Genomic DNA, 15,759 nt, shown 5'->3' with positions numbered 1-15,759 from the left:
TCAAATTTCATTTCATTTCATCCTATTTAATTCCAAATAAATTTTTTCTTTAGGATCATCTCTTCATTTTTCTTTTCTTAGATTTTCATCAAGTCTTATTTGAAATAGCTTTCATGTTACTCGTTGACCGACAAGACCTTTATTCATATGTGAAATAAAGCCAGAAACCTAGTCTTGCTACAAATTTATTGTTGGGTACAATCTGTTGGGGCAAAAGAGATAGTCCTCTTTAGAAGATCATACTCCACCTGGAAATTTATTTGTGCAGTGTTTCCAAAGATAGAAAGGATATCATGGTTTGGAAATATCAGCATACAAGCCAAGTTTCCATCAACCTCGAATGTGTTGACAGGTTGCAATCGAATGTCAGCACCAGTGAAATGGAACACCATCTCCGGAACACTGATGTTATTGTCAGTCCTAAAACACAATCTAGACATGCTTGAAAAATCTTGCACCGGCTCTTCTCCAAAGACATCTCTCAGCATAGCCTCTAAGCCATCATACAAATCTTGTTCTAGGTATGCCATTGTTGTTCCAGAATCAATTACGATATTCCCTTGTCCTGATGATGACCGCACGGTCTTGTCTCCAATGCTAACACCTTCAAGAGTAAGGTAGTAATACGTTTCAGGAAATTTGGACACAAGCGGAGTTGAAACAACTCCAGGACGAGAGATTATCGATTCTTGCCCGAACGACAGTTTACCACTGGACTTTGCTGATTGTGGAACAAAACAATAGGACAATCTGTGATCAATTTGAGTTCGGATTTGAGAAACTAGGGAAAAGTTCCCCCATCCTAGGCCAACAAGTCCAGCAATGCCAGGGTTCGCAATTCCAACTGTAAGTTGATTACCATGTCCACAACCAAATATAGACAAGGGGAATGTGGCTTTTTGAGAACCAAAACTCAAAGTATCAGAGCTCAGGACTCCTATAGTCCTTGACATGTCTCCATAGTAAACATGGTATTGACAATCATTGGTTTTTGAGCAGTTTGTTTCTGTCAAAGTTCGACAAGTCTGTGAATCACTGGAAAACGCTTTGTAAGTGGAAGATGCTTTGGGATCGAAAAGAGAAGAGCTTTGAGAATAACATTTAGTACATGGAACACGTTGTATCCATGAAAGGTCACTTCCGGTGTCTATCACCACCCAGTATTCAACAGGTGGGGTTCCAAAAGAGAGCTTCATCATGTAATCCACGCCCACTTCAACTGGAGCCACGACAGATTGGATGACCTTTTGGTTAACCAAAGACTGTAAATGTTTGACTCGGTCCCTTGAACGAATGGTATTATTTGTTAGGATCTCTAAGGAGGTGAGAGATGGATTGTAGAAAGGAGAAAGTGGTGAATCACGATGAATAAGTTCAACACTGAAACCAGGTGGTGTATTTGCTTTAACAACTGATTCTAATTCAACCATTAGGATAGACAAAATAGCAATGAGAAAAATAAACAGTTGATATACATATTGCTTCATTACAATAATAAAACAAACTAAATAACTGAGAAGAAAGATAAGATAGAGTTCCAGTAACAAATTGTATGTTCTCTTTTTCTTTCACGTTATATATGTGATAGTTTTACATAAAATAATTTTTTATATTATAATTAACGTGCCTTAATTATTATTACTTTTTAACATTTATTAAATTAATTTAATTTTTTATAGAATACGCTAATTTTATTAAAAATAAAAATATTCAAATTGCAATGAAGGTTTACAACCACAACTGTAAACTAAACATATAATATTAATATTTTTCCCAAACACAAAAAACTAACCATTTAAGATGACACAAGGACCATGCAAGGAAAATGTTAAAAAAACCTGTCCAAATAAACTCGAACAAGAGATAAATATGAATAGATCTGACTGCATCAACAAATGAACCACAAAAGTGAATAAAGTTATTGAAAGTCCAATGACATACCGCAAATCAGAATTGAGGGATGTGGAAATACTATCCACGAACGTAAATCACATATCTAAATTCAATCCGAGGGTCCAAAGCAGGGAAGATCATCATGATAACAAATCAACGTCATCTTGATCAGTACGGTGAGGTCAAATCCAACCCTAAAAAATAAATAAAAACAACGACCAAATAACAAAAAACGTGCCATAGAAACAAAGAAAAACGTGTCATAAAGAAGAAGAATATGTGTCAAAATGAAATAATAAATAAGAATAAAAATAAGAAAAAAACAAAGATACTCTATAATAAAGCAAATGAAAAAAAATGAATACCGACGATCAATAATTTGTACCAAGATTAGTGTCGCCGTCAATCATAAAAATAAAGAAGAAAAGAAATTAACGACAACTATAAAAAAAAGAGAGAAAAAAGAGAACAAACCCTAATCGAAGGATTCGTTCAATTGATAGTACTAATTGACAACTTTTTCAATTTTATTTTTATTATAATTTATTAAATTAATTTAACTACCATATCATAAAAATATTTAAAATTATCGAAGGGTAATATTAATGCAACAAGATCAGGGAGTCGTATAACGAGTTTTACAATTTAAAACTATTACATAGTATCGAGAAATCATGTATTGTACAATGAAAATGAGTTTAAAAAAATAATAAATTCCAATCGTATGAACCTTTTATACAGAATCAGTTGCGGTCATAATTCGGGTGCTTGCTTCTTGTTAACTTAAAAGTTAAAACTAAACGTCTCTCCTTTTTTTCTTTTTCTAAATTATTATATTTTACGTAATAAATACGATTGATCATAACTTAAAAATAAAAGCAATCATAAAAGTCGAGCCGTGAAATAAATAATTAGATGATAAAATTAAATTTTACATTAAGTTGTAAAAAAATATATCATTTCTAATTAAATTATTTCAAATATATAACATAACAAATATTTAATGAAATGGAAAATGTAATATTCTGAAGATGGAAGGAAGTATCAGCTTTAAGCACAAATGCAGGCATCAATTATGAAAGGAAGGATACAAGATCCGAAAAATAAAATGGTAATAATAGTCAAAAGAAAATATATCTGATTCAAATAGAAAAATGAGATAAAATAAGAAATCATTTACGCGTGTGTAGGCATAAAATTGGATGAGCTGAGATTTTGAGGTTTGTTTACACAATTTTCTTAAGATAGATTTAGCTACTCATATGATACAGGAAAACCGTTGGTCGACTGTCTTCCTAGATAGAATAACAATATGAGCAAAGCAGTAGCACAGTTGCAGTGCACAACGAACTGTAATCTCACCTTTTTTTTATCACTGGGAATGTTTGAAAGTAGAGAAAATAATTGTTTTAATGCATGTCTAACCTTGATAGTCTGTTTGGTTCACAGAATATAAGATTACCAGAGAATATGATTACTGGGAATGTTTTATTTTGTGTTTGGTTTGTTTAGCAGTAATGTAAGATTACCGTGTTTGGTTAGACGAATAAAAGATTATTGGAATGTATATTTGACAAAATTGTCCTTATTATATATTTATTTTTTTAACAAGTTGGAAAATATTTATATAATATTTATATATTTTCTTTAAAAAAATTAAATTTATAAAATTTATATTTTTTTTATAAAATTGAAAATATAAAAATGTTTAATGAAAGGGTAAAATTTTATTTTAACCCCTGAACTTCATATAAAATTTTAATTAAAGATTTTTTTTTTGTAAATCTAAAATATTTTAAGGATAAATTTGTAATTTAATATTCGAAAAAATTTTATTATTCAATGACAGAAGAATGATATTTTTGAAGAAAAAAAATTTAAGGGCATTTTAGTCCAAAATGCCGGTAATCCAACAATATCTAAGGAAAGGGAGGTAATGATATTCCCAGTAATATACCCAAAAAATCTACTATTAGTAATAAAACATTACCGGAAATGAGATTCCCAGCCAACCAAACATGGGAATGTGGATTCCATTCCCATGGGAATCCTACATTCCTTGATCCAAACACCCCCGAAGGTTTACACGGTTTAAATAGGAAATCCACACTAAAGAATTATTGGAAAGTTTGAATAATAGATCGGTTAATATTTGAGAATCAAGAAATCATTAATGCATAATATTCTCATTTATTAGAGAAAATAACCTCAGTGACCAAAAATGCCTCATAATATACGATTTTAACCAACTTTGTTTGGATTTGCCAAAATGACCAACTAAATTACAATGCGATCGATTATTCGCAACGCGATCTCTGGTATCGCAAATCAGTTTCCAGATTCGCAACGCGATTCTGACTATCGCAACGAGATTCTGACTATCGCAACGCGATTCTGACTGTCGCAACGCGATGCTGACTATCGCAATGCGATTTTCAAAGCGCCATTATTATCGCAACGCGTATTTCTTTTTCAAATTCCAAATACGAATATTAATATATCGGAACACTGAACCGTCCACAGTATATCCCGTAATCGCAACTCATAACCTAAAACCCTAAATCACAACTCAGTCTCATCTCCATCTCTCACTCTTTAAGGCGACATCCGTTCCCATCTCCGACGAAATCAGTCCCCATCTCCGACGAAATCCGTCTATCTCCATCTCAGAGCCACCCTCACAATCATTCACGGTCAGAAATGGAAAATCAACCAAATCAACCACCGATAGTTAGTTTTTTTAATTATTTTTATTTTGAAATTTGTACATTATTATTAGGTTTTTCATATTGAAATTGATGATAAGTTTACTGGTAATTTCAATAATAGATTAACCATTTCATTTAGATTGCTTATTAAATTCATTCGATTGCTGCCAATACTGTTAAACTGTTTAGTCTTTAAACCCTGTGAATTTAGTATTTGTCTTTGTTTTGTCTTTTGATTGAAGTAATGCAATCCATTTAAGTTTCAATTTTAGTATTTGAAACCGAGAATCGCAACGCGAAATGAAAATCGCAACGACAGAATCGCAATGCGATTTTAGTTTCGCGTTGCGATAGTCATTTTCGTGTTGCGATTTTCATTTTCGTGTTGCGATTTTAAGTTTCAGAAACTATTCTTCTTCTGCAAATTGAAACTTGAATGAATTGCATTACTTTAACAAAAAAACAAAGACAAATACTAAATTCACAGTGTTGCAAATTTAAGTTTGAAGAATAAACTACTACTCTTTATGTTTATTGTTCTTGGTATATTTTCACAGTGTAGTTTTTGGTATATCTAACTTGGTATGTTTATTGTTTTTGTAGAAATTTTATTCAGCTCAATTGACCTTAAGAAATAAATTAAGCCTGGCCAAAACAATTGCGTCGAAGCTTTCACCTGCACAAAGAAAAATATTTGAGGATACTTGCTTCGGGCCATGGCTGAAAGTACAACATCCGGGTGGAGATGTTATGTTGACCCATCTGTTTCTTCAAACCATTACTAGCGATCTACCAGAGACTATACAACGTTGTGATGAAGAGATATGGTTTGATTTTCCACCGGCGTATACGTGTTTTGGGCGGGAGGAGTTTTGCTTAATCGCCGGTCTAAGCTTCGAACACGATGATGTAGGTTGGTACACTAGACATATTACCCGCCTATCATGGTTATCCCGGGTTTTTCCTGAGCTGTCAATGGAGAAGCCGAATTTACACGTGGAAGACTTGACGAGATTATTGAATAAGAAAGATGGTTTTACTCGGATGGATGACGTCGATGTTGTCCGAGTATGCCTTCTAATACTTTTGCATGCCGGTTTTTTAGGCAGAGAGGCCAGACAACCTATTCCTAATGATCTAATTAAATTGGTAGAGGACCTAAATGCATGGGAACTATTTCCGTGGGGTTCGTATCTATGGAAAGCTACATGGAATAAGTTGTCGTCTGCCTTTGATGATCGAAAAAGTTTACGTGGCGATGGTTCCAAATACACTTTGTCAGGCTTTATTTGGGCTTTTAAGGTAAGAATTTTTATATAATGTTTCCAAAATTATAATTAATTATTATTTAACAATTACTAATGTTTGTTATTATATTGTTTGTAGATTTGGATATTTGAGGCCTTTCCCCCCATGCAGACATATGCATTAAAAACTTCTAATGATATTCCTAGGGCTATTTCCTGGAAGAGGAAATGGACCTTGCAGCAATGGGAAGATTTACTACCGTATACGACAATAAATAATGTAAGTTAACACAAATACTACCATATGTTTATAAACAAGTTATTATTAGTACACGTTTAACTTTGTTTGAGCTTTTATATTGTTAGGAGTCCAACACTCCATTACAGAGGCTGACACCCACGGAAGCTGAGCTTGCCACTGATTGGTGGCAAGCTAGTAAGCATTTTTTTGATGACACGGATGATGAGCAGCCTCCACTTCGAGAGCCATCACCTCACCCAGAGCCATCACCTGATCGACCCGACTATACACCTCCACAACGAGAGCCATCACCTATTATGTCACATCATCGAGCCTCTTCTCCACCATCACCTCATGATAGACGACTGGCAAAGATGCCACGACGTTTATCTCCCTGTTCTCCACATCTACCTCCATGGGATGAGTTAGGGTAGTTACGTGATGAGGTCAATGCCTTGCGTGAGGAGGTCGATACTTTACGCGATGACAATGGTGCATGGCGTGTTGAGGTGTCTACTTTACATGGTGAGGTAGCCGCTCTACGTGAGATGGTAGCATCGTTGCAGAATGAGGTTCATACTCTACGCAACGAGGTAAGTTTAATATTTTTCATATTTAACTTGATGATAAATTTACTCGTAATTTCACTTAGATTAACCATTTCACTTAGATTGCTTAGTAAATTCATCCGGTTGCTGTCAATACTACTAAACTGTTTATTCTTTAACCCTGTGAAGTTAGTATTTGTTTTTGGTTGTCTTTTGGTTGAAGTAATGCAACCCATTCAAGTTTGAATTTGCAGAAGAAGAATAGTTTACTTTCGCAACGCGAAAATGACTATTGCAACGCGAAAATGACTATCGCAACGCGAAAATGACTATCGCAACGCGAAAATGACTATCGCAACAAAAGAATCGCAATGCGAAATGAAAATCGCATTACGATTCTCTCGTTGCGATAGTCAAATTCGTGTTGCGATAGTCATTTTCGCATTGCGATAGTCATTCGTGTTGCGATTTTAAGTTTCAGATTCTATTCTTCTTCTGCAAATTGAAACTTGAATGAATTGCATTACTTCAACCAAAAGACAAAGACAAATACTAACTTCACAGTATTGAAAATTTAAGTTTCAAGAATAAACTACTACTCTTTATGTTGTCATTGAGCCTGCACTAAACCTATTTGTTGTCCTTTTAAATGTTTATATAAGTGATTACTTCTGGAATGTTATCTGATGCATTTTGTGAACAATGATAGAATAATGACTTGGGTGAATACCGTGCAAGTTTGAAATATATTTGTCTTTGTTTTCACTGTCTAATATCATGTCTGTTTATTTACTGATTTATGTATTAATTTATTTTTAGCGGCTCGCTAAGGTGGATACTCTACATCGGGTTTTTCTTGCAAGACGGAGTTCACGCATCAGACGGTGTGCACGTGCCATTAAGTCTCCGTTCACCCCAATAGTGCGAAGAATCCGTAAGAAAAAGCCCGATTCACCTGTCATCGTTCAAGAGGCCTCCCCTATCGTTCAAGAGGCCCCTATCATCCCTCAAGAGTCCCCTCCCACCGTTCAAGAGGCCACTGTCATCGTTGAAGAGGTCCCTCCCAACATTCTAGAGCCCGATTCACACGGCGTAATATATCGAATTATTGAGAAACCCCCTCACGTGCCGGACATGATGGATGACTGTTGGCTTTCGTATAAGTTACCGGCCAGTACCATTCCGGCAGATGAAGTGGAGAGGAAACAACTACCGGAAACAATTCTGGATAATACCCTTTGGGCTAAGACCGCAGTTGATTTTTATCTACGTGAGCGGAGCCAAGGGTGTTACGCTGACATATACAAACTCAAAGATGATATGCATTTGTTGATTGAACGGTCTTGGTGGGGTGTGTTATTAGGGGTTGAATACAATGGCTATTTCGATGGGGGTAAGTCTTATATTTCTTCTTATATTTCATTTTGATTAATTTTTTTTTAAATTTATTTAATTCACTAATATATGTCTTTTTTTTGTAAAACAACATATTGATGCATGTGTGTCACGTCTTCTAATAGTAAGGAAATTGAAGAAAAATAAAAATAAAAAAATACGCGATATACAATTATGTCGACGTCTTTTCACGTAGTTCACTTGAAGAATCAACGACAGGAATCATATGTGTTGGCTAATGGACAAGCTAAACTTTATCCTGCATGGTGGGAGGTCGATAAGGTTAGTATTTATTTTTTTTAAATATTTTAAAGGTGTTCATAAATAAGTGCGCAATTTGAATTATTACTTATGATTGCAGGTGTTTATCCCTATTTTGGAACGTACTCATTGGCTTCTCGTCGAGCTTCAGCTCCCATCCCTGAAGACAATAGTATATGACAGCATGATAAATTACATATCATTGTTTGATTTGAGAGATATTATTAAGGGATGGAGCTCTCATTTGGCTAAATTCTTGGATGCGATTAATTATTGGACTTATTCTGGAAACAAGAAGCCAAAGAAGTTCAATGTTACAGTTATTAGAGACGAGACAGTGCCACAACAAATGCCGGAAGCCAGAAAGGATTGTGGTCCTCTCGTATGCATGTGCTTGGAGCGTTTGACGACAGGAAGTACACAGTTTCTACCTCCCACCGATAGAGATAGAGGTGCAGTAGGCTTGTGGTTTCGGCATTTTATGGCTAGAGCGATATATTCGAGACGTTGCCTACCTGCATCCGCGTTATAAAAGTGTCCATAAACAATTTGTAAGTCAAATGCAAGTGTTGTTAAGTACCTAGAATTCAATAATAATTTGTTGTTTGCTGGTTTTAGATGTGTAGAAAGTGTTATTTGAGCAAATGTTTGGTTTCTGCAGGTTAATCCTGAAGTGAGCTGCATGAAATTGATGTATGGGTGCATAAACAACTGTCTGGGGTACACTTTTTTTGATTGTTTAATTGATTCTTAAAAGTCTGATTTGTTTAATTGATGAGGAAAATAAGAATTATTATCATTTTTTGCTTGTTTAATTGATTTATAAAAATTGATTTGTAAAAGTTGATTTGTTTAATATTGATGTGTAAATAATTCTTATTTGTGCTTGTTTAATTGATTGAAATGTAAAAGTTGATTTGTTGATTTCAATCTGCATCATATTGAAGGCAAAAGACCTGTTGGAGGTACACTTTCGCAACGCTAAACTCAAAATCGCAATGCGAAAGACAAAACCGCAACGCGAAAGTCAATTCGCGTTGCGATAGTCTAATACGCTTTGCGATTTTCTCGTTGCAATAGTCAAATACCTGTTGCGATAATCAAATTCGCGTTGCGATTTTCTCGTTGCGATAGTCAAATAGCCGTTGCGATAATCAAATTCGCGTTGCGATAGTCAAATTAGCGTTGCGATAGACAAATTCGTGTTGCGATTTTTGAGTTGCGATAATCAAATTCGCATTGCGATAGTTAAATTCGCGTTGCGATATTCAAATGAATGTGTAATAAGTGATAACAATTGAATATATCATAGCAATGTTCAAACTCAAGTTACTAATACATGCCTAACTGAAAATGTTAAAAGTTTACACATAAAATACACATAATAGTCAAATTCGCGTTGCGAAATTCAGATGAATGTGTAATAAGTGATAACAACTGAATAGATCATAGCAATGTTCCAACTCAAGTTACTAATACATGTCTAACTGAAAATGTTAAAAGTTTACACATAATACAATGTTTGCAATTAAAAATCACCTAAGTTAATAGTCCCAAAAGGTGAAGCCGGTTGTGATTGAGATTTTGATTTTGATTTCGATTTTGATTTTGATTGCCTTTTTCTTGACACCATATGAGCTTTTGATTTTGATGAGGATCCATATTTTGGTAGAGGAAAAGATGATTGTGATGGCACTGGTAATCCACATGTCAACCTTGTATGCCCACTTTCCTTGCACCGACTACATGTCGATCTCTTCTTCTCTTCACCCTTAGACGGTATACGATCGTGACTTTTTGGTCGGCCAGGTAGCCTTCTGTCCATGGCTGGTGGAAAAACTGTTTGTAAGTCATCTGGTATATCCCACTCAGAAGGATATGGAATAGGGTAGATAATCTCGGCATAAGTCTGTCGATATACTTCTGTAGTGTAGCAATCCATAATGTATGCGCTTGAATCATCTTGGTTTAGATGAAGAGCAACTTTTATAACATGTCCACACGGATAACCAGATGTTTGCCATTTCATACAACTACACATCTTTGCATTTAGATCGACAAGCCCATTTAAGTTATTATCCAGTACTTCAAACAAAGTGTTTGAACATGATTCAACTCTTCATGACGTTGACTTCACAACAAGTTTCATTATCTTTTTTTCAGTCCATGGTGTAACACGATGTTCCAATGTTCCTGTAAATTTAAATAAATAATACTTAGTAAAATATATGATAAGTTACGAATTTAAAGAAATAATACCTGCATGGTTTCTTTTCTTGTAGTACCACTGTTGAATAGAGGCTCGAAAAAACTCCATTAACATAGTAATGAGTAATTTCTGGGAATGACGACTTAGAGCGTTGATTGATTCTGCACTATTAGACGTCATGAAACCATATCTTGCTCTAAGTTGATGTACTCTTGACCATCTTTCAAACCCGACATCTTATAGTGTTTGAGCACACTGAGGCAAAACACGTCTTAAACAATTTATATGCTTATTAAAATCCACTTCCCGATAAGCTTTTACAGAATTCCAGTATGTCCATTTGTGATTTTTTATACCAGCAGACCTTGATTTTAGATTTCTATATAAATGAACACCACAAAGTCCATGAAAAGCATCTGGGAAACACCTTCTAACAACGTTGTCAATTGAGTTTGCCCTATCAGATATGATTGTCAGATTGCTAATAGGACCTATGCAATCCCTAAGATGCCCCATAAACCATGTCCATAAATCAGAGATTTCAGTTTTGCCAACCCTTAAGCTATTGGCAGTTCCCATTGTTAGCATCCATGGCTACTGCTAATAAGTTTTCTCCAAGGTATCGACCTTTTAAATGTGCTCCGTCAACTATAATAAATGGGCGCATGCAAGAATAAATGAACGAATCTACAAAATCATATACACAAGAAATATAATCATTTAAATGTGAAATGCATGTAACTAACAAAAATGAGTCAACAAAATTATATTGATTTACTAACCGCAACACCAATGGCAATAAACAGCAACTCAAAGCGTCCATCTCTATCTGTTTTGATATGAGTTACCGACCCAGGATTTTTCAGCTTTAAATTGTGACAATAAGCCGGCAGTTGGGCAAATGATGCTTCTGGCGACCCCCTCAACAATTCCAAGGCATAACATTTGGCTCTCCAAGCTTGAGAATATGAGATAATATTCTTGAACCGAGCATTCATGTCAGTCATAATTTCATGTCCCCAATATACCCTGCCATTAAAAAACATTAACTCAGCCAGAAAACCACCCAACACCTTTTTGTTTGCCTGTCTATGGTGAGGAAAAACTTGGGTTCTTGAACATGTATGTTTATCAATAAAAGTCCTAACTTGAAACATTTCACAATCTTTTATCCTCTTTGCAATCATACACCACGTACAGCTTTTTTCAATCATACACCTTGTTTCGAAACGATATTTGCTTGATTTGTTAACTTTTAGTTGATAGCCATCTTCCACACATTTCGTATACAAAGCTATCTTCAAGTCTTCCTTTGTATCAAAACAATCATCTTTCTTGATACGAATAATTTTTGTGTAACAATCAACTGCTATTTTTACCAACTCTTCTTCCGGTATCTGAAGTAATTCTGGCATATTCCAGTTATACTCCCGTGGCATTTTCTTCGAGGATTTCTTCTTCTTCTTTTTCTTCTTCAGGGTTATATGAATTACATAATGGATGTTCAACATGTTCATTCACAGTCGTAACTTCCTCCTCATTATCATCAACAACATCTTCCTCGGCAGCGGCTGTTTCATCATCAAAATTCTGGTATTGATCAATATCAAAATCATTACACGCGGGGTCTGTTTCTTTTTCTGAAACATCATCAAAATCCGAGTATTGACCAAGATCAAAGTCCGGGTATTGACCAAGATCAAATTTCGAATACCGACTAGTACTCACAGTTTTTTCTGTTGGCTCATCATCGTCTAACTGGTTAATACGAAAATTGGAATTTGGTGCTTAAAGTTGATTGGGATTTGGATTAGGGAAAGGTTGTGGGTTTTGAGATTGTGTTTGGTATTGGAAATGTGGTGAAATAAAATTTGCTTAGTGATGAAATTGTGGTGGAACCATTAAATTTTGAGCACCATAAACTGGGGTTGAAAAACTTAGTTGATTACTACCCGCTACTGACCCAACTTCACTACTTCTAGGTTCAACAACATACAATGTAACATCATCTTGCGAAACACTAATGTAAGCAATGAATCGTTCAACATCTTCATTGTCGATTAACAAATAAACTTTACCTTTTCTCTGATAAGATAGCCTAAATCCACTTAAGGGCTCTAAATTCAATTTATTTGCAACACGTAACATTAGAGTTTCATAAGTTAACTTTTTTAATGACAATTTTAGTTGAAGATTCATGGGTAAAGGCATATATTGTAAAACACCATGAACATTCTCCCATGACCCTCCAAAACACAAATCTATCCAAACATGATCAACATTAGATGATTTCATTATTGTAAATTAATTTACTAAACAAACGAGCTGCGAAACTAAAACCTGTTGCCGGATGGGGAAGGATGTCGTTGGATATAGGAACGGATGTCACCGGAGAGAGTGATAGATGGAGATGGAATGAGTTGTGATTTAGGGATTTAGGTTATGAGTTGCTTCTGCTGCGTAGTTATATACCCAAAACATTTGTGTTGCGAAACTAAAACCTGTTGCGAATTTGAAATTCAGTGTTGCGACAGTCAGAATCGCGTTGCGACAGTCAGAATCGCATTATGATTTACATATTCGCATTGCGATTTACATATTCGCATTGCGATAGTCGGAAAATCGCAACGCGAATTTGGAAAATCGCAATGCGATAATCAGAATCGTGTTGCGAATCTGGAAACTGATTTGCGATACCGGAGATCGCGTTGCGAATTATCGATCGCATTGCGATTTAGTTGGTCATTTTGGCAAATCCAAAAAAAGTTGGTTAAAATCGTATATTATAAGGCATTTTTGGTCACTGAGGTTATTTTCTCCATTTATTAATGCATAATATTTCCATCCGTTAATGCATACTATATTCGTCAATTAATGTATAATATTTACATCTTGTGAATTGAGGTAACAATTATCTAAAATAATATCTAAATTAAATAACGATTAAATTCAATTTGATTGTCATTTTTAATTGCAAATAGAATTTTTTACAAGATATGATCTTTAAAAATATTTTCGTATTGGGCTAAAATACCCGTAGGCCCCTCAGAGGGCTCGATCGATTTAAATATTTAGGTCGCCTAAGGCTCCGTTTGTTTGGGGAAAACATTTTAGGGAAAATATTTTTCCCGTTTTCCTATTTTTGGTTCAAGTAAAAGAGGGGAGTCAAAGTAAATTATTTTACGGTCAACGTAAAACTTCTCCCCAAACTCCATTAGAGGTGTAAACGAGCCGAGTCGAGCTCGAGTATTACTGAGCTCGACTCGACTCGAAAACTCTGAAATGAAGCTCGACTCGAAAACTCACGAGCTTAAAATTTTCAAGCTCGACTCGAACTCAAAATCCTGAACTGAAGCTCGTGAGCAGCTCGAAAAGGCTCGAAATGAAAAAAAAACTTAAACTTAACTCGATTGAAGCCTCAAACTCAAACTCGAACATGAACCTTAAATACATGAAATCTTACTATATTTTTTAAAAAAAATCAATACATAAATATTATTATTATTATTATTATTAATTTATTTTTTTAAATAAAATCTTAATATATTATATTTTTCGAGCTGCTCACGAGCTTTTCGAGTCGAATATCGAGTAGCTCGTTTTAGCTCGTTAAGAACTCGAGCTCGAGTCCGAGTCGAGTCCATTCGATGCGAATATTTATCGAGCCTTGATCGAATCAATCTCGAATAACTCGTGATCTGTCTCGTCTCACTTCCATCCCTAAACTCCATAAAACAACTTACCCTTTGAAAAAGGGTAAGTCATTTTCCAGACGCTCCTTCACATTTTCCCTTCCCTGTCTCCGCACCCAAAATCAGTCGCGATTTTCTAGTGGCCTCCTTCTCACCGGCGAAACTGACTCAGGCGGACGGTCATCTTCTCAGGTAAATCTCTCTTTTCATCTTCATTTTTATCTTCTTGGTTCTTCTTCTTTCAGATAAATCTGTAACCTCGATTTGTTTATGTTTTTCCTTGCAAATCAGAGTTATTCCTAATAACTTCAATTGTTTTCATCTGTTGATGTTAAACCTAGTTTGGGTTTAGGGTTCTTGGAGTCATCAGAGCCGTCGCTGCAACCTCCTCCTTCCTCCATCGAAGTCCTCTCCTCGGAGGTTCCTATTTCTAAACTTTTAACCTTGATTTTTGATTAAACATTTTTTTGATTTGTTGATTTTGTATTTGAAGTATATTTCTTCTTATGTGAATTACACTATGGAGCCTGTCAATTTAGGTGGCCTTACTTTACTTAAGGTGAACCTTTGAACCTCTTTTTATTAAAGAGAACAAGAATGAAGCTTGTATTGAAGTAGTTTTAGAAATGAATAAGAATCCATTAAATTTATCAAAGTTCTTTTGTAGATTGATAGTATCTTTATAAATTCGAACATGCTAAACTCTAAGTTTTCCATTCTTTAGGGAAGGGTGAGTACTGATGAGGTTCTTGGATTGCATAACTCTGATTTAGTCCCTGGAATCTATGAAGGTTTGTAATGATGTTTCTCTTTTATCTTTTTACCATACTTCATTTTTGGCTCTCATATTGATTTTCTTGTTCTGATGAATACATTTTGAGCATCTTTTCAAATAACGAACATGTGGTGAAGATAGATTGTTAAAGCTCTGCAATCCGAGATTCAAAATGATCATCTATCACTTGAGGGAAAACGAGTGTTAGAGGTGGGCTCCTAATTCTAATTGATTTTATATGGCTCAAAAATAGCACTCCAAGATATTGGCTTCACTTCTAAAATCTTGATTGCCATCCTCACCGACTTGATAGATTGTTTGTGTTATTATTAGGGTCCCTAGTGAAATGCCATGTTGCTATGTGTTTACTGAATATTCTTAAAAAAAACAAAGTGGAACAATAATTCATGCATGCAAAAAGTCATTGGTTTTTACTTCCAACCTTTTTTTTGAAACACTAATAGTTCGATTAGTTAACTTATGTGTTACCGTGGATACTGGCAAACACCCTTATGTTGTTCAGGGGAAATTTTATTTCGTACTGGTTTTGTGTTTGATGAATTTCTGCATAAAACAGTGTAGCTTATGCTTTATTGCTTTTATTTTCAGGTCCCTCTGGTTTGAATATGGCAAGTGTACTTTCATATTACTAGAGTGGCATATGAATTTTTTTAATACATTATTAACGTTCTAATATTTCTAGCATACATAGTCCTTCTCATAGATTTGACTCCTAATAATGATGACTTGAAATATTGAATTTGTGAATATAGGTCTAGATAGATGTCAT

At 34.9% G+C, this 15,759-nt stretch overlaps 1 protein-coding gene across 1 annotated transcript; it reads right to left on the bottom strand.

Moving 5' to 3' along the window:
• Positions 1 to 185: 185 nt before the first annotated feature.
• On the bottom strand, positions 186 to 1,439 carry LOC120191944 (aspartic proteinase CDR1-like). Its single transcript, XM_039194808.1, has one exon. The coding sequence runs from the start codon at positions 1,428 to 1,430 to the stop codon at positions 186 to 188; it is 1,245 nt and encodes a 414-aa protein (XP_039050739.1). The 5' UTR covers positions 1,431 to 1,439.
• Positions 1,440 to 15,759: the final 14,320 nt, after the last annotated feature.

This window comes from Hibiscus syriacus, unplaced genomic scaffold (assembly GCF_006381635.1).
Source record: "Hibiscus syriacus cultivar Baekdansim isolate YM2019G1 unplaced genomic scaffold, ASM638163v2 tig00116971_pilon, whole genome shotgun sequence".
In the NCBI taxonomy this organism is placed as follows: domain Eukaryota; kingdom Viridiplantae; phylum Streptophyta; class Magnoliopsida; order Malvales; family Malvaceae; genus Hibiscus; species Hibiscus syriacus.
This window is presented reverse-complemented; position numbering and strand designations above follow the sequence as displayed.